This window comes from Trypanosoma brucei, chromosome 3, assembly GCF_000210295.1.
Source record: "Trypanosoma brucei gambiense DAL972 chromosome 3, complete sequence".
Taxonomy (NCBI): Eukaryota; Euglenozoa; class Kinetoplastea; order Trypanosomatida; family Trypanosomatidae; genus Trypanosoma; species Trypanosoma brucei.
This window is the reverse complement of record NC_026736.1, coordinates 886,789-904,622: the sequence shown is the minus strand read 5'-3', so window position 1 is coordinate 904,622 and position 17,834 is coordinate 886,789. Positions and strand designations below refer to the sequence as shown.

At 49.6% G+C, this 17,834-nt stretch overlaps 11 protein-coding genes across 11 annotated transcripts; 1 reads left to right on the top strand and 10 right to left on the bottom strand.

Annotated features, from left to right (window-relative positions):
- Positions 1 to 604: 604 nt before the first annotated feature.
- Positions 605 to 1,399, bottom strand: TbgDal_III3960 (hypothetical protein, conserved; the record flags this gene model as incomplete). The annotated part of the gene is made up of 1 exon (XM_011774043.1): positions 605 to 1,399. The coding sequence occupies one exon, from the start codon at positions 1,397 to 1,399 to the stop codon at positions 605 to 607; it is 795 nt and encodes a 264-aa protein (XP_011772345.1).
- Positions 1,400 to 2,348: 949 nt separating this feature from the next.
- TbgDal_III3950 (hypothetical protein, conserved) lies at positions 2,349 to 4,022 on the bottom strand (the record flags this gene model as incomplete). The annotated part of the gene is made up of 1 exon (XM_011774042.1): positions 2,349 to 4,022. The coding sequence occupies one exon, from the start codon at positions 4,020 to 4,022 to the stop codon at positions 2,349 to 2,351; it is 1,674 nt and encodes a 557-aa protein (XP_011772344.1).
- A 282-nt stretch (positions 4,023 to 4,304) lies between these two features.
- TbgDal_III3940 (FG-GAP repeat protein, putative) lies at positions 4,305 to 6,560 on the bottom strand (the record flags this gene model as incomplete). Its single annotated transcript, XM_011774041.1, has 1 exon — positions 4,305 to 6,560. The coding sequence occupies one exon, from the start codon at positions 6,558 to 6,560 to the stop codon at positions 4,305 to 4,307; it is 2,256 nt and encodes a 751-aa protein (XP_011772343.1).
- Positions 6,561 to 7,097: 537 nt separating this feature from the next.
- On the bottom strand, positions 7,098 to 7,424 carry TbgDal_III3930 (hypothetical protein, unlikely; the record flags this gene model as incomplete). The annotated part of the gene is made up of 1 exon (XM_011774040.1): positions 7,098 to 7,424. One exon carries the CDS (start codon positions 7,422 to 7,424, stop codon positions 7,098 to 7,100), a length of 327 nt encoding a protein of 108 aa, XP_011772342.1.
- Positions 7,425 to 7,746: 322 nt separating this feature from the next.
- Positions 7,747 to 8,571, bottom strand: TbgDal_III3920 (elongation factor ts, putative; the record flags this gene model as incomplete). The annotated part of the gene is made up of 1 exon (XM_011774039.1): positions 7,747 to 8,571. The coding sequence occupies one exon, from the start codon at positions 8,569 to 8,571 to the stop codon at positions 7,747 to 7,749; it is 825 nt and encodes a 274-aa protein (XP_011772341.1).
- Positions 8,572 to 9,156: 585 nt separating this feature from the next.
- On the bottom strand, positions 9,157 to 9,699 carry TbgDal_III3910 (T. brucei spp.-specific protein; the record flags this gene model as incomplete). The annotated part of the gene is made up of 1 exon (XM_011774038.1): positions 9,157 to 9,699. The coding sequence occupies one exon, from the start codon at positions 9,697 to 9,699 to the stop codon at positions 9,157 to 9,159; it is 543 nt and encodes a 180-aa protein (XP_011772340.1).
- Positions 9,700 to 9,751: 52 nt separating this feature from the next.
- TbgDal_III3900 (hypothetical protein, conserved) lies at positions 9,752 to 10,222 on the bottom strand (the record flags this gene model as incomplete). The annotated part of the gene is made up of 1 exon (XM_011774037.1): positions 9,752 to 10,222. The coding sequence occupies one exon, from the start codon at positions 10,220 to 10,222 to the stop codon at positions 9,752 to 9,754; it is 471 nt and encodes a 156-aa protein (XP_011772339.1).
- A 779-nt stretch (positions 10,223 to 11,001) lies between these two features.
- Positions 11,002 to 12,087, bottom strand: TbgDal_III3890 (peroxin 7, putative; the record flags this gene model as incomplete). The annotated part of the gene is made up of 1 exon (XM_011774036.1): positions 11,002 to 12,087. The coding sequence occupies one exon, from the start codon at positions 12,085 to 12,087 to the stop codon at positions 11,002 to 11,004; it is 1,086 nt and encodes a 361-aa protein (XP_011772338.1).
- Positions 12,088 to 12,460: 373 nt separating this feature from the next.
- Positions 12,461 to 12,751, bottom strand: TbgDal_III3880 (T. brucei spp.-specific protein; the record flags this gene model as incomplete). Its single annotated transcript, XM_011774035.1, has 1 exon — positions 12,461 to 12,751. One exon carries the CDS (start codon positions 12,749 to 12,751, stop codon positions 12,461 to 12,463), a length of 291 nt encoding a protein of 96 aa, XP_011772337.1.
- A 619-nt stretch (positions 12,752 to 13,370) lies between these two features.
- On the top strand, positions 13,371 to 13,910 carry TbgDal_III3870 (T. brucei spp.-specific protein; the record flags this gene model as incomplete). The annotated part of the gene is made up of 1 exon (XM_011774034.1): positions 13,371 to 13,910. One exon carries the CDS (start codon positions 13,371 to 13,373, stop codon positions 13,908 to 13,910), a length of 540 nt encoding a protein of 179 aa, XP_011772336.1.
- An 891-nt stretch (positions 13,911 to 14,801) lies between these two features.
- On the bottom strand, positions 14,802 to 16,820 carry TbgDal_III3860 (U3 small nucleolar ribonucleoprotein protein MPP10, putative; the record flags this gene model as incomplete). The annotated part of the gene is made up of 1 exon (XM_011774033.1): positions 14,802 to 16,820. One exon carries the CDS (start codon positions 16,818 to 16,820, stop codon positions 14,802 to 14,804), a length of 2,019 nt encoding a protein of 672 aa, XP_011772335.1.
- Positions 16,821 to 17,834: the final 1,014 nt, after the last annotated feature.

The window sequence follows — 17,834 nt, the reverse complement described above, 5'->3', positions numbered from 1 at the left end:
ACAGCGTCGATAATTACACCAGCTTGTTGTAAACACACGCAAATGTATGTACCGGGTAGCAAAAAGAGAAAAAAACTTGGAAGATTCACAAGCCGCGTCCTTCGTTAAGAGATCTCCGTCCCGCAAATTTTACCAACGACATCAAATCCCCACTCACTCTCCCAGATGCCTATGCGTTCAAACATCCACCACACGACCGCTCGTCTTCTACGCCCATCTCTGGAAAAAAAGGGAAGGGATTTATATTACCCTGCCTCGAAATACACTATGAATTCAATTTTTAAAAATGCACATACGCTGGCGCACGTCACGAGCTATAAGTACTACTATCATCATCACCCATATTTATCACCTCTACTTTACCCACCTTCCCAACATCAATATTCCCGACACCAGTGATATTGCGGTATAGTCACGTTGGATTTTTATTTCAGTGCTGTGGAATCCCACACACCCACAGCCTCCGTGTAAACTGCTGTGCACGCGCACTGAAAAAAAAAAAAGAAACACGAAAAGGCACGAAAAGAGTAGACGCCCCATGCACTCTTGCACACGTATCTCCTTACGCCCGTCAACAAAGGGGTCACTTTCATACACACATTTTCTACCAGTTTCCCGCCTCATGCCAGGCGCGGAAGCTTGACACATCAAAAAGCAGTGGACTTGTCATCTCATCAAGAGCCCACGGCTCATCTGCAATTGTGTTTAGCGCAATTTTCGTTACGCGCTCCACCGCTATGCGGGAGACACTCCTTGCGGGTTTCTGCATTTGGGGAACCTTTTCAATGGCATCCGCTAACTTCTCTGCTATACGCCAAAACATAGGAAAGCTAATGTAGTGCTCCTGCATCTGGCGCCGCACAAACGGCACCGCCAGAGCCTTCACGGCGGCATCATCGTGCGCCACCGACAGGGCGCTCTTATAGAAGCTGGTGAACTCTTCCTTGAACGTATCATCACATACTTTCTTCAAAGAAGGAAAATCCTTTAGCACACCGCCCCACCATGACACAACAAAGCTTATGCTTTTGCTCATTTCTGCCTGCTCTAACAAACCCTGGGCCGCCACTGTGTCGCTCTCTGCCATGGGTTCTATTTTATACCGCGCGATTCCACGAAGTGGCCGATAGTGCTCCTTCTCCGCCCGACTGTAACCGGCAACAGAAAAGATAGTGTCACTGTCGTACGCAACACCCAAATTGCTGCCCGTAAGATTTGCCGCAGCGCTGGATGATTTGCTTACAACATGACGCATGTTGTCTACACGAGGGATCAAGTCACCCTGTGCATAAGGTTGTGTTCGCCCCGTTACAGAGGAACCCCAGTACTCCACGCCCCGACGCTGCAAGAGAAGTGTTGCTGTTGCAACAGGCAGTGTTTGCTTGCGTAAAGTCAGCATGGGGCTCCTGTAGCAGAAACACCCTAAGGGTCAGCGAATAGGAAACTAAGTGGGCACCTTGTGGGCACGTAAGTGCGAGAGGTAAGACAAATAAGAGAAGCCTCAATGTCTGCACTGCACGGTGGTCACATTGCGAGCAATAATAACGAATGACAAGAAAAGGAGTTACTTAACCCGCATGTACAAATCCACGCCAACTGAAGCTGGGGATGTAAGAGGGGGAAAGAAAAAGAAAAAGGGGCCGGGAAATACACAGAACACAAGCACTTCCACGCGCATACACACACATATATATATACATATACATACAGACATGCGTGTGCATACGGAGAGATATCAGCCTCCCATTTTGTGAGTTCTATGAAGCCGTTCCTCACCCTCGATATGCGCGCACACCATTTATCGTGCCTTCGTCTACCTCTGTTCATCCCATCCCCACTTCCTCTATCCCTTCCCCTGTCCCACGCGACAACCTCCGACATCCAGTGACCCAAGTACGGCGAGGCAAGCGGTACACATATCGGTTAGCATTGCCCGCGAAAAAGAAAAAAACACCAATGAGCGGAGAAAGAAAAACGCAGGAAGGGAACAAAATATCCAAACAGAGAGGGGTTAAACAAACAAAGCATGCGCTGTTGGTATAATCTACATTGCTAGAACGTGCACACAGAAACAAATACACGCGGAAACGCATAACCACGCGCCGCTGTGGCGAGCGCGACAAGTTAAAACAAAAAACGAACCGTTTGAAGGGAACGATAAAGGGAAACTAAACACAGCGCAACACAAAACTATGAAGGCCAGAAAGCTTCAACCCCGTCCGCACTTCCGACTCTCACACCATTGCAGGACCACACGCACACACATGTCGGGGTCACTCCTCTTGCCAAAATAAATCAAGCAAAGAAAGGACGAAAAGAGGTAAAGAGGGAAAGAAAGAAATAACCCCCTAACGACCCTTTCTTGACCTCCCTTTGGAGACTCCCGCCACGGCGTGTTCCAGTGTTGACATGCGGGCTTCCACATCCTCCAAAGAAAAGACCACATCAACCTGAGCTTCTGCAGCCACCGCCGCTGCCGCCGTAGTCGACATGCCGGGGCTCCCCACGAGGGAATCCAGGCGCGGACGGTGAGCCACTCTAGACTTCCTCCTCATGCTCTCGCGCCTCGAGGAAACGGCAGCGGGCTGCTCCATTACGGGCGGAGGTGCCACCTCGGGGGCCGCCAGTTCGCTCCGTTCGAGCCGCTTTTCCAAGCGCAGCTCAAATGCTCTAGAAACCCTCCGGTAATTTGAGGTATCCAACACATTTTTCATGTTATCCTCGAACTCTTTCCGCTCCTTTTCAATTGAAACCCTCAAAGCCTCATTTCGATATTGCTCGAGCTCACGTATGGGCTTCATGAACTCCTCTTCAAAGATACTCCTGAGTAGCGTTTCACATTCATCCACAACCGCTCGCCGTTCGGCCTCCATGTTTAGCATGCCCTCCTCCAGAAATTCCTGCAGTGGAGGCACGCAGAAAGGAAAAATATCGTCGTGAACTAAGCTAACGTCACAGGTCTCAGAAGGCTGCGCGGCCAAAAGGAAGGTATGAAACAGCCTCCAGTGACGCACTGCAGTGGTACAGAAGAAGTTCAGTATCTGTGCCAGCTCCTGTGGTGTGAAGTACGGCCCAACAATAACTTCGTACACTACCTTCTTTTTTACAACCTCACGTCGCGACTTAATCTCCACTGGCGCATTCTCCAGTTGCTCCAACAGTAACTGTTGCTGTTTCTTATTCTTCTCCTTCGCAAGTTTAGCTTCGATAGCGGCAACGAACTCTGCATCCTTCTCCTCATACGTGACATCTTCTACAGATCGGCGCACATCATAAACTTTGCGTGGCAACGAACACGACTGCTCGATCAGTGCCTCCTGCAGCACGCGAGTGCACCGCTCCTCTACAATTGAGTCATCGTCTATCGCATTGGAAGGCGCCTCCGCGATGGCCCTCATGAGATGCATCGCCGTCAGCAGCAAGCACTGAACCTGCAGGGGCGAAAATCCACGGTGAAGCGCGAAGAAAATCAGGTCCTCGCACCACTCACACAGCGCAATATGTTTCAGCTGATCCTGCGCCGCCTCACGGTAAAATAGCATCTCAACACCTTGCTTGTCCACCAACCTCGAGGGCCTAACTATGACTCTGTCTAGTGTTACTGCACGGCTATCGCTGTTGTCATTGTGCCCCGGAGCAGAAAAACCGAGTGCGCGCATGAGTCCTGCGCGCAACACATACGAAGACGGCATCATGGAGAAATGGCACGACTCGTCATCTGACTTTGGAAAAAGCTTCGGCCAGCCCTCCACGCACTGGGACTCCTGTATTATGCGTGAAAGCACTTGCCTGGCTCCAAAGTCCCGCTGAAGGGGCAGTGTGAAAGCGCTATGCTCCTGTTCCACACCACGAGCATGCTGAACAAGACCCTCAACAAATTCTAATGAGTGAAAAGTCGCCTGCCGTACAGGGGCCCGAAGCACAAAAGGAAGTGCCTGTTTTCCAGAACGGTCATGTGTTGGGCTCGATGAAGGAAGCCTTTGCCCGCCAGCCGCGCCTCCAGAGTCCCACAGAGGCTCCATCAACGCCTCGATACACAAAGAAAGTGCTGGCGCAGTGGCAATGCGTATATATATGTATATATATATATATATATATATATCAAACAGGGGTAAAACAAGGAGAGGAAGAGAAAGAATTCAAGGGGATGTAGTAAAAAAAACATGAGAGAAATCCCCCATAACAAACACAATCCATATGAGGCATGACATTCTTCATAGGGAGGGAGAAGGATCGTGCAGAGCACGTCCGTGGTCAACACGCACACACGCCACACGATGACGCCAGCCACACATACCTCCAGCTTAACAACGAAAAATACGCCGAAGCTCCGCCAATAGCGCAGTGGCGTCCCCGCAGTTGCAGGCCGCCCCTAGCGCCTCTCCTACAGCGGATGTGGCTTTGGGTGGGCGGGGCATTATGTCTGATGCACCGTTATACAGGCGTAGGAGGAAACGCTGCAAGTACTCCTTATTCTGCAAGGCCCGTGAGCGATCCTTCTCAACAACCTCAGGCTCAGCGAGAAGTCGATTGCGCTCCTCCAATAGAAAACTCATGTCGCACCCTTCGCAGTCGCCTTGCATCTCACGAATGGCTTCAATTAACTGGACATCACTGACAACCTTATTACAAGCAGCAACACGCGTTGCTATATGTTGTAGCTCACATTGCAATGCGTTATCGTGGAGGGACACGACAACCTTCACCTCTAAGGACCGCTCCAATCCGCAGCTCGTCAAAAAGCATTTGATGGCGGACAACGCAACCAATGAACCAGTAAAGAATGCCGCACGCCTGTCACCATACTCTACTTTGATGATGCTGTGAAAAAAGACGTTTTCGTAGTGTAGTGTTGCCTGATTTGCCCGATATAACTCGGGTGTCCCTGGGAGCATCCGCTGCAGCCAGCTATGCATGTCCCTTGCGGTGAAGTCACCCTCCACCTCCAGCACGGATTGAGCAGCCGAAGGGTCCGTAACCTCCACACTATCATGATCATTGTCGTCAGCAACATCACTACAACCGACGCGCGAAAAGAGCGGCAGTGGTCTCAGCATAACAGTCTTTACTTGCGCTGTCCGGGGTGCCGGGGCGGCCAAAAGAGTGAGTTTTACGGTACCCAGCCGTCCGTCTTCCACCCAAAACCTGACCGAGCAGCCGTACATGTGTTCCCGCAGCGGTCGAAGAATAGCCCGGGTTACTCCGCATGGATTATTTTCGGGTCCAACTGCCTGTTCAACCATTGTAACCCCCACCGACTGAAGAAAGTGCAACTCGACGTCACTATGCAGGACGATATTGTCTAGCGGGGTGTCGGACTCGATCGTCAACAAAAGCGCCGGAGATTCCGCCTGTTGGGATATTGTACACTTCGAAGTGAAGGTGGAGGAAACAGCCAATACAGGGGCATTGACGACAGTTGAACCCGTGCACCTCGCCAGCTCTTGCGTAGTATCCATTAGCTCTTGTCTGAGCCTCTCAATCTCCCTCTCCATAGCCTCAATTTGTTCGTCAACGGAGTCCTCGATTAGTTCCATAGGTACTGTTTCTCCTTTCGGAACACGCTCCACCTCCTTAACTGTGAAGGCAGTGATTTTCCCACTGAAAGAGTGAACAATCACGTCAAGCATCTGAGAATGTGTCACGAAACCAGTCTCTATGGTAAGCACACGACCATCAACGCAGCCTGACCAAATGCAGACCGGTGTCAGCTCGTCGCTTTCCTCACCCTTGTCAACGAAAAAGACTTGCACTGAGCCATCTAACCTACCAACAACCACCTCTTCCTTCGAGTCAGAGTTGATGTCACGCACCGTCAATGCGGTTACGGACGGCTGTGCGTCGCTAGGGATATAACTGAAAACCCGTGTTAGTATTACGTTACTCTTACAAAAGTCCAGACAACCCAGTGAGCCCGCCTCAGTGCCATAGTATACTGCATTCTGCGTTTCACTCACGCACAATGCTGAGATTGCGGCCTCACAGCTTAGCTCCGATAAAAGTTTGTTATCACACAGCATACGAACGACACGGTCACTACATCCAATAACACAGCGATAGTCACTAAAAGTAACAGAAGATCGCTTCTGTGCGGAGGGTGCAATGAACGCCACCATAGCGTTTATGTGGTCTGGGGCCATGTAAAAGCCAAGCTCCGTTGCTTCACAAAATCCAGTGACCATGAAACTTCCACATATTATGATAAAAGGGGTGGACACAAAGATAGTATGAGGCGTCTCCGTCACATTTGTATCAAACGCAAAGAACTCGCGACCTTTTCTCGAGTACGCAACCAACTTACTACCATGCACGAAGAAAACTTGGTCATCATACAGCGTCATGCAGCTTATTGGATGGCTCCGAGGTGGCGTACTAAAAGCCACCGACCTCTCGTTTCCTTTGCCCACAGAAAAGGAGGACACAACACCATCCCTCTCACCGATCCCTAATCGCTGCTTATTCTTCTTGCCCAACGGATATACGACCAAACATCTCGGGAATGTTGACGACACTGATGCAATTTCTCGTCCAACTAATTCAATATCATGGGGGCTAATCATCCTCAGCTCACTCTGCCCTTCCACTCCACCCAACTCCACACCTTTTTGCGTGTGCCCCTTACGAATCCGCTACAAATATCGCGCTCGTTCACCGCACGTGTTAAAAGACGAGTGCCCGAAAAGAACAACGGGTAAAAAACAGCAGTGTCCCCCACCCTTTGCCCCACACCTCTTACTTATTTATCCAGTGGTGTACAGCGGCGTCACTCCGCCTCGGGTAGAGCCGCTCTTCTTTTCTCTTATTTTGGCTCTTCTTCCCTCCTTTGTTTGTATTGCTTTGTCAGCTCTTTTTCCCCTTCAAGGAACGCCCTCCCACTCAACCTCTCCGGGCCCACGCAACTGTTATCATACAAAAAGGAAAGATAAGGGGAAAAAAAACAAAAAAAGAAGAAAAAGAGTTTAGCGTAGCTTTTCACAGCATTAGGTGGAGACTAAAGCACTTGGAAGGTAGGGGCCCCATGTCTCCTAATTTGCATTATTGCTTTGCTTTGTGCGTTTCCTTATACGTATATAAATATATATTCGTGCTTTTTTTTCTTATTCTTCCTTTGTTCCCCATTGGTTGAAGTGATAATTAACCCCCACCGCTGGTTGCACAGCCAACACTCCGGGGGAGAAAAGATGGGTAAACCACACCGTCACCACCACCAGCGATGGAGCGACAAGTAGGAAAACACAACAAATGGAAGGTCCGTGTACGCAACTCTGCTCTTGAGCAGCACTAAACCCACACGAGGCCTCCTGCCGCCACCGCGCCCAAATAAGGATGGAAAAGGTTTTCTTTTTTTCGGGGGGGGAGGGGGGAAAGTATGCAAAAGGAATAGTCAAGCCTTTACCCATATTCACGTGAGATTCGGCAACCATGATAATTCTTGTGCTTCACATCACACTTAGGATAAGTGTCGCAAAGAGTAAGTTTTTGAAACATCCACCCAACCGAACCCAATCCCTCTCCACCTCTGCGTGGGAGGCGGGCGAAGGGCATCTTCACTACCTTCCTTATCACCAGTAAATTTATCTCTCCCGTAATGTAGGAACTCGACTGTACTGCAAGACCCCCAACGATGCTAACGATAGGTGCGGGAGTTACAACGAAAGTTGTAACTACCAGTTCTCCTTTTTTCCTCTCTCTTCATCCAATACAAGAAAGATAGGGCATGGACTACTCCTGATATATATTTTGTTGTTACCTTGTTCCTGCCACCGGCTGAGGGGCCGTATGAATAATGGGCTCTTTGCCAAAATCCACCACTAAACTGCTGCTGAAGCGAAGGCCGTGTCGCTTCAACCACTGCCCAACGGTTTCCTCTGTTCCAAAAAAGTTTTGGTGAGCGTAGCTTCCCTCCGCTCCGCTGCATGCCACAAAATGCCGTGCCACATCAACTAGTGTCTCCTCGGGTACTCGAGCTGAAGGGTCAGTACGGCTCACTGCGACAACACCAGCAACACGGCCGACATTCTGTACAGAAAGCGTCCCGTGAGTGTAGGCACCAATGGAAATGTGCTCAGCAACATGAGGAGCAAATCGCAAGGGTTGGATCGACTTGATAGTGACATTTTCACCCAACACCGCAATGGTTGCCTGAATCTGCTCCGCCGCAGCGTCAGTAAGAAGGCGATGAACCGCAGCACAGTCATCGAGGGCCGTTCCTTCCGTGGAAATGATCTGTGTGCGAAGCGTTTCCATTACGGTCCCACACACGCGCTGAAATTGGAGACTGCGAGCCGCGAAGTCCGTCTCGCTACACACAGTCACAATGGCGGCACCAAATGTTTCCCCCACGCATGCTACGACACTGCCATGCTCAGTTACACGCGATCCCTTTTTTACAGCCTTCGCGAGCCCCTTGTTACGAAGCACTTCCAGTGCCCTATCCATGTTCTCATTTGCCTCCTTTAGCGCTGCGCAGCAGTCGGCGATTGGTGCCTCCGTGCGGAAACGAAGCTCCCTCACCAATTCCATAAGAGTCGGTCTGCGGAGGTCAAAGTGCCGAATCGTACGAAACAACATTCAGTGGGATGATACTGTATGTATATGTATATGTGTCCCCTCAAGCGATAAATTGAAATTGTACTATATCGGTTACGTGCTTCTTTGCTTGTTCTGCAATATGAAAACACCTAATCGCTCATCAACTGGGCACGACGACAAGTACAACCAGGTGTTATATTCGAATGTACAGAAGAAAAAAGGGAAGAGAAAATATATTATGGGCACACGCCTCACATCAGCAGCCTCACATGCACTAATAGCAAATGTTTTCCTCCCCCCCCCCCCATGCGAATATTTGACACCACAAAAAATCCTGCGCACCTTTTAATGGACAAGGACTAATACACACCTGTCATTCCCCACCCCCTCAGCCTTCCGTGTGCACATAACAAACACGCTTGTTCCGCCTCCTTTTCATTGTAAGGTTTCGGCAATGGGTGGGGCCACCGACAGATACACACTAATACATGCAAGCGCAAGCACGCAGAGGCTTCCGAAACCACCGGTGAAGTCACAAAACAAAAATGAAAGTACAAATACACACATTTTCACATCATTGGTTGGAACTAAATTTCGCTCGCAGAAGATGAGCACATTCCAAGTTTAGTAGTGCAAAATACGAAGAAGGGGAATGACGCGGTATAGCAGGCAAAGGCAGGCAAAGAAAGAGAGAGAGAAAGAGAAAGAAAAAAAGAAATGCGCCCGAACTCCGTTACGTTGCAGAGAAGCAACAGGGAAGTAGCAACTGACATGCGCACACACACATATATATACTAGTATATATGCCTGAGTCACCAGATTATTTTTTCTCATGCAAACAAAAGGAAGGCACTTCAACAAAAACAAACGAATACACAACTGATAAGAAAAGATGGGAAGACTCGACGTATTGAGGAAGAAAGACCGGAAGTAAACCTCAAAGTGAGAAAACGGAGACAAATAAACACATGGAAACATTCGGCATCCCTTTTCCCCTCCTTCAATTACTCCACACACGCACACACACACACACACACACACACATGCACATCCGCACACACTGTGAGCAATGCACGCACACGAGCCTAACGAAAGAAGAACCAACATCAAACTATTGGCATCATACTGGGAGACATGCCGGCGGGAGAGCGAGCGCCACCTGCGCATCGATGAATACAGAGGTAGAGAAACATCTTTCCACACACTTGTGTGCGTTTACTCAGGAGTCTGGCTCTGCGTTATCCTTCATTTTTGACTTCAATTTCTGAGACGGCGTGTATTTGTTAGTTAAAATCATCTTCTGTGCCTCAAGGGGGTGATACAACTCCTCCGAGAGCAGTGGTCTCCACGATGTCGTCGGGAACCCCTTATCTGCCCACTGTTTGAACGTCCTGGGCGGTGGCGGCACCGGTGGAAGTTCTTTCCCCTCTTCATTCGAGGCGCTATCTCCCCCTCTACTACGAGCCCTACTTTGAAAATCCTCCACATCGGCCTTCGGAAATTCGCTGTCCAAGAGACCCTCAGGGGGGCGCATGGCCCGAAGGCGATGCACAACCTCCTCTGAGTCCAGAGCTAACAGCGCAGATTTCCTTTGGCGCGTCTCCATCAGCGTGCGCGTGTGGTGACGGCGATCCTGCACATTGACAGAAAGCGCTGTGGTCACGCGCTTCCGGCGTTGGAATGTCGACATCTCGTCCGGTTACTACACCCTCAACCCCCTCCTTTTTCTTCTACACAAACCTCCTCCCCGTGTTTCGTTTTCCCCTTACCTCCCTCTCCCTAATTATGCTGCTACGCTCGTAAAGGCTGTGACTTGCGGGGCACAAAAAGGACCGAAAAAAAAAAGAGGAAATGTACCGAAGCAAACGATTTGAACATGGAACAACAGCCACCAGTAAGCGCTCGGCGTGAGGAAAGCCGAGGAAAACACGCACGCGGTAGAGGTAGGCGTTCCCATGTATAAAGTACGGCACTTTGCGTAGAAGTTAAAGCCCCTAATGATCACGGATGCGCATTTATTGTATATATTGAGCGGTTCCTGAATTCCGCAATGCCATACACATACCCTCCCATGCCTCATCTACATACATTCCCACCAACGTACCACAAGAGGGGAGGGAAAAAAAAACAATACCGAGCAGTGTGATACCCGAGGCCATTTAGGGCCGCGCAACACGAGGCCGAACTAGACCCACTATACCAATCCAAACGAACGTTACCCTACGCATTCCAACGTCTTAGATGCTTAAACCATCCACATACACACACACACACACACACACACACACAGATGCACACAGAACACACAGCAATACACTTTGTTCATATCGACGCACGATTTCCCGCCGCGCGCATCAAACCTGCTCGAATCTTTAAAACTTTATGGAGTAATATATCCCTTCCCCTTCTCTTTATTTTCCCCCTCATCCCTCCTCACCTCACCCCTTGAAGACGGCTGTTGCACACAAGCTACCTGACTGGGGGCACGGTAAGCGGGAGCGGAGAAATGTCGGGGACACCTTTTGGGCGAGGAGGCCGAACGCGTGGCGGTGGGATGGCAGGTGGAAGCGGTTGGGAAGAGGGTGACGGCGTAAGCGGCTGGCCATTTGTCCAAAAGAATGCGCTGCCGTCCCATGACACGGAAGCTAATGCATTGGGAGTAGCGAGTGACCACTGGAGGCCAACAACAAACTCCCGGTGATGGGCATAACGGGCAGTAAGCGGCCGCTGTGGTTGGTTGAGGTCCCACAAGCACACACGGCAGTCGTAGCCGGAGGAAGCGAGCAATGTGCGCGAATGAGGGGAGAAGCGAACCCGTCGGCACGCGTTATCGTGGCCGGGCAACACTGTAAGGGGCCGTTGCGGTCGACGCGCATCCCACAAATGGACTGTGCGATCAACACCACCAGTAGCAAAGATACTGTTGTCCTGCTTATTAAAATCAATACTGAGGATGGGCTGGTGCCCGTGACCAATTTGCGTCAAAACCGACCGTGGAGAACGAGAGTCCCACAACCTCCATGTCCCGTCCCCAGAGCATGAAAGAAACGACGCAGGGTTAAAGGTGCTGCAGGACACCTCATAAACCTCCTTCAAGTGTTCGTGGAATGTCATAAAAGAAACCTGGGGAGTCGCAGCCTTCCAGAGTTTCACAGCCCCATCCCAACTGCAGGAAAGAAACGCATCACGACACCACGCAACTCCAACAACTTCAGCGCGATGCTCTGTTGAATGTGCGACCGGCATGACCCCGTCACGGTTGAAGGACTGCTGGAGGCTATACAACTTCACACCGTCTCCACATGCCACTGCCACGAGGTCACGATCGACCTCACTGAAGCAAGCGTCAAAAGCCGCGTCACTTGTCCCCCAGCAACCAACAAGCTGCACAGGTGAATGTGGTTGCAGCCCCTGTGAGGTGTTCACAACATATACCTTCCCGCTGCCAGCAACACCGAAATGTTCTGACGCCGTCACCAAGAATTGCGTTGGTTGCCATGGGTTACACCGAAGACTGTGTCCCGCAAATCCGGGGTGGAGAACAAATGAAGGCATGTTTCACTCGCGTCCCTGTTGTGCTCCTTCAGTGTTTCCTTTTTCTCACTTCCTCTTAAAACTGAATTTCTAATCAATTGCTATGACTAATGTTCCTCAGGACTCGCTCCTTTTCCTTTTCTGCGCGCTGGGTGCTTACTTTGTACGCGCCGGCGCGTGGCTGCGCTTCTTCTCGATGGGCACCCGAAGGTTGACGGTACTAAAAATCAGAAGAGGGTGAAGGAAAGCCAAATCATACCACTGAGTGTCAGTGCATGAGCGTGTAAGCATTCGCCAAAGCATTATTATTATCGTTATATATATATATATATATATATATATATATATCGGTTTATTAATTTATTTGCGTTCACGTACGCTCATCCATTTACCTTCACTTGAGCGTCACCAGTAGAACAGCCACTACTGCGCAATTATTTTCCGTGTGAGTCAAATACCTGTGTCCCCCATTTAAGCAAACACACGCCACAAGCTCACCAGAATTATTTGATATTTCCACATCTTCCACGGGCCAGGGCAAAGGACGGTAAAAAAAATCCAAAGAAAAAGAAAGAAAAAGTCCGACTTCCAAAATGAAGAACCCAGTTACATATAGCGAGAAAAGTGAGGCAACTGGAAAGATTAGGAGGGAGAGAGAATTAATAATACAGACATACGCGCGCATATCTGTATATAGGCGTGTCCACGTCACGCACAATAAGGAAGCAGTGAAAAGATAGCATGCGCACACCAAAAAAAAGATGCTCTGAAGGCTTCCCACAAATCGACGAAGACTTTTTGGGGCCTTCCATCCAATTAACCTCTTTCTGTGCGGTCCCACTCACGCCAAAATTATCATCCATTCGCATTCTCCCTGCAATCTCTCAACCCACTCGCACAGTTATGACTCCAACAAACAAAAATAAAGAAAGAAAAGTAACGTCGTTTGCACGAACATATACAAAAATGTCGCCCTTTGCACTGACATACATCGCCATCAACGCGCACAAAGTATTTGGTTGACAGCCTCCTTACTCATTTTGTTTTACTGCAAAAACACATCGTGTGAGGGAATGTTCACTGATAAGGGGAAACACTCAACAAACAGAGAACCACTTCGAGAGCACTGGGTACGTATTTATAAAACTGCTTATTTACGCGCAGATATATAAGTTTGTATTTTTGTTGATTTCGGTTATCCCTCAAGAATTGAGAGACCACTGAAAATTTGGTTTCTCGAAAAAAAAAAAAAACAAATCCTCCACAAAGTGCGAATCACACTTGTTTATATGAAAACTATATATATGGGTGTGTATGTGTGTGTGTGTGTCCGTAACGAAGGAAAATCAACGATCAAACAAAAAGAAAGATTCTCGAACAGTAGCGGTACACAAATAGACATTGATTTGTATTATTTCCGGATGAGAAAACTTTCTATCCCGCGCTGTCGTTTTGTGCCCGCGGCCATGTCCACTTTGTTTACCGTTTTACTTCCCGGTTTCCTGCCTCTCTTAGCGCCCTTTGTCATGGGCTGCGCTAAAGGTTTCCATGCAGGAGGCATCCGGTTTCCAACCATTCCAAAACTGTCGGCCGTCTTTACCATCGGCAAAGGGCCGTTCGTTCCCGTTAAAGCACTCGCAGAGGGAAAACGACGCACGGGAAACATGCTGGATGAGGCCGAAGCTGAGGGAGAAGAGGAAACTGTAGAAGGTTCGGTGAACCCTGCGCCCCCGCACATTGGGACGGATGCTGGAGCGGAAACTACGCAGGGCTTGATATTCACTTCAGCAGGTAGCGGCCACTCAGCCTTGGGAGCGGAGAAACTCCCGCGTAGCGCCATCTGATATTCTTCTTTGGACTTCACGTACACGGGTTTGGAAGGGACCAGCATGGGCATAGCTCTTTGGAAGCGGCAGCGTGCTGGCCGAAGTAACACGTGAAATTCCCGTAGTGAAGTGGCTACTGACCTTCACCTCAATATGAGTTGCTCGATGTGAGAAACCCCAACTCCCTCGCACAGTTTGGGGTGCCGAAAATATATATATATATATATACTCAACGCAGAAGTTGAACTGAGTATATAAGTAGAAAACTTGCTCGGTCCTTACAGAAGTGGTAGTAACAAAAAAGATAAATGGAAAAAAGAAAATCCAGATACCGGAGGTCAGAGCCACCCACACCTGATACAAGGTACAAAATCCAAAGAAATCGTAGAAGTAAGGTAACTTTCTCGGAATAAGAGAGAAACTTATGACCCAGAACAGAGACGAGCAAGCAGAGTAATGGCCTATTTTCCTCCCCTACTCGCACTATTTCCATACTTCTTCCAGCTACCCAACTTAACCAAATACTAGCTCAACAGCAAAGCATCATCGGTTGCGAAAAAAAAAGGGAAGAATAAATTGAAAACAATATCCCTCAAGTAATTTGACCGCGAATGCGGTCGACCACAAGAGTAATGTAGTACCTTCCCACAATGTGCCACACCTGCAAGCAAACTCTCTGCCGTCGTCTTCTTCACTTTTCTTATTAATGTAATGTGTCCCTTTATTAGAAGTAATGAAGGAAGGAGTAAGAAAGTGGGAAGGTGCCCGGAAAAGTCACCGAACACACTTCACCCGTTGCGGATCTGACGTCCTCTTAGCCCACACTCGTTACTTCCTCCCCTGTGGCCACACGACAGGACACAGTTGTTAATCGCATCGGAAAAATTCATACGAAATTCTTATTTACTCCTATGCAGCAGCCTTCCGTAGCTGCTCCTTCGCCCTCTTGGCTCGTTCCTTATGTTTTTCCTTTATCGCCTGTGAGGTACTCACCTGCTCCTTCTTTGCACGGCGCAGCGCCCGCCTCTCATGTGGCTGAAGTTCGTTTACCCCAACATCCGCAAACTTGCGATCTGAGCCACGATATAAGTCCTGTGGAGCAAGTGCAGCTTCGCGCGTAGTGGCAAAGTTCCCAACTGTTTCAAAAGTAATTGCTGGGGCCTGGCCCTCCACCGCGCGCACGCGGGCCGACAGATCCTCTTGCACGGGCTTTGGCGTGTAGTGGAAATTGCTGAGGGCATCGAGATGCTGGGCTAGTCGCCGCCACATATGAATGGCACGCAGCTCGTCCTTCTCAATCTCCGTCAACGGCTCAGCAGATTCAGCGGCACTGCCCCCAGCGGCGCTCTCCTCAGCACGCCGCACGCGGTCCAGATACTCCTTCTCGTATAAATCCATCAGCGACATACGCGCCTTCTCCGAGTCCTTAGCAGACGCATCGTCGCGCCGCGACATTGAAGCTAAATCACTAGGTGTCGATAACGCAGTGCGACGCTGCACATCGTCGTAATTATTGTCAACGATGCGGCGGCGGATGCGGTCCTCCAGCTTTGCGGTAAACCCCTCGGTAATGACTGGTACCGCCTTCATGGCGTACTCGAAGTCGAGTGCCTCGTCAAGCAAGGCATCACGAGGCCGATTGCTGCCGCTCACCTCGCCTGACATCGCCCACTGCGTACTGTAGAGTCTCGCCTGCTCAAGTTTTTCAACAAAGCGCCGTTCACGTAGCCGCTCACGCTGCAATTCGGTAAGACTGGGGTCATTCAATGCCGCATTATCCTCCATATCGTCACCCATGTCACCTTCTTGGCCCGTTTCTGCAAGGATATCATCTTCGGCATCGTACCAACCTTCTCCTTCACCCTTAAGGGCAGCATCTTTTCCACTAAACACTGCCGATGGGTCATCCCACTTCAGATCTTCTTCGAGTAACTGATCGTCATCTCCCAAGTCACCCTCCCCATCGTCATACTCACATTCTTCATCCTCTTCATTTGGCACAAAGTCTTCGCCGTACATCTCTTTCAGGGCCTCCAACTCTTCCTGCGCTAATTGCTTCTCTTCGTCATCAGCATCTTCACCGTCACCACCAAAATCTCCCGGAGCTGTCACATCACGTGAGCCCTTCCGGCGGCCGCGCAAAGCATCCATTTCATTATCGTTACCACTCTCGCTGCCGTCCTCCCGGTCTTCTTCCCCCTCGCTCCATCCCTCACCACCCTCGGCATCGGCATCCTCCTCTCCATCCCCCTTGCCAAAAACGTAACGCCACGAGTCGTCGGCCGCGTTCCTTTTCCTGCGTTCTCTTGCCTCACGCTGCTTGGCAAGAAGTTCTGCAATCTCATTGTCAAGGTCACTTTCGTTTAGTTGGGAAGTGTGTGCCGAAGACGCGTCAACATCATCCTCTCTATTGTCCTCTTTGTTTTTCTTACCGTTGTACATGCCGTTCCCGCTCTTATTGTCACTAGACCTCTGCTTGACCTGCGACCCTTGAGTTTCTCCACAGCCATACATCTTCTGTGCGCGCCGCACATTTTCCCGTAGGCGACGGAAGACAGGCGGGAGGAGCATGCTCATCTGACCCCATATCTGCTCCAATGTCACGTGCCGCGCTCGGCTTGTTTCTAGTGACTTACTGTAGTATGTCAACTGCCGCGAATGCATAGAGGAAGCTAACTTGTATAGTGACGCAAGGCACTCGCGGGTGAGATCGCTGCCACCCTGACGGGATGACAAAAAGACATCGGGTCCACCGTCAAGTTTCGCCTGTACACTACCAAGGCGGCGGCTCACCCGGCTAATGGGTAACTTACTGGTAGATGTTTGATCCCGCGGTACCGTCATATCTTCTGTTTTCAATGATGATGTCGCCCCTTCAGGTACCGATGCCTTAACTTTCTTTTTTGTGTTTGCCATCGCAGTTACCATGTGTCCGCTACTGGTCAGCTAGCGACTGAAGGAGAAACAACACCGCCCCACTCCGTTACACAAGTTTAACGCACACACGCACACACAGAAGGATAGAAAAAAGAAATCAATAAAAAAAATAACAGCAATATAACAATACGACTACGTGATACTGCCTTCACAATCTTGTGTGCGGATCGGCTTACTTGCGGGTGTGCGCGAACGTACTCCCGGAGATATCCTCCTACGTTGCTCAAGTGCGCGTTCTCATATGTTTAAGATGAAATGCGTAGAAACAGGGAAAAAGGAAATAGGAGAAGGAATATAGTGGGTAAGAAGAAATTGATATTGCTAAAAGACATTTAGTTCCTTACCTATCGACACCAACCCGTAACCCGTGCGCCTGTCAAACACCACCACCCACGCGCCGTGATCACTACACCGTCACGCGAAAAGGGGATGTTAGGTGCGAACGACACAGCGTGAACAAAGTCAAAAATAAAAACAATAATAACAATAATAATAATAATAATGGCGGTGGTAATAATAGTAATAATAATAAGGGGGCTGGGAGATATGTGGGGTACGGCAGGTAGACGTCACTGGCGCGGCGCACACTCTGCAATCCCAAGAGTGTGGACAGAAAAAAAAAATAAGAGAATAATAGCCACAACAGTCGCACGGTGTGTGTCACCGCACACCCTCCTTCCCTCATCTACAGCTTCCTGAAACGCAGTTTCGTTTCACCGTGCTCCCCCCCCCCCCCTACCCCCCGCAGTGCTTTGAAACATATCCCCTGTTGTTTCGCGATAAACAGTAGAAAGAAAAACAAAATCAACCTGGAGGAGGTCGGTTCAACCTCCAGGCATCCGCACAAGCATCAACACGTCCGCTTCCATTCACTGCAGCTCCTCACCTTAAGTTTCTACAGGTACTGGCGTGGGTTTAATACACATCTTCGTTTTCTTTCATCTGCTGAAACAACCCGTGCTGCTCAACCTCACTTCACTTACATCAGCCTTCTCTCCCATTATC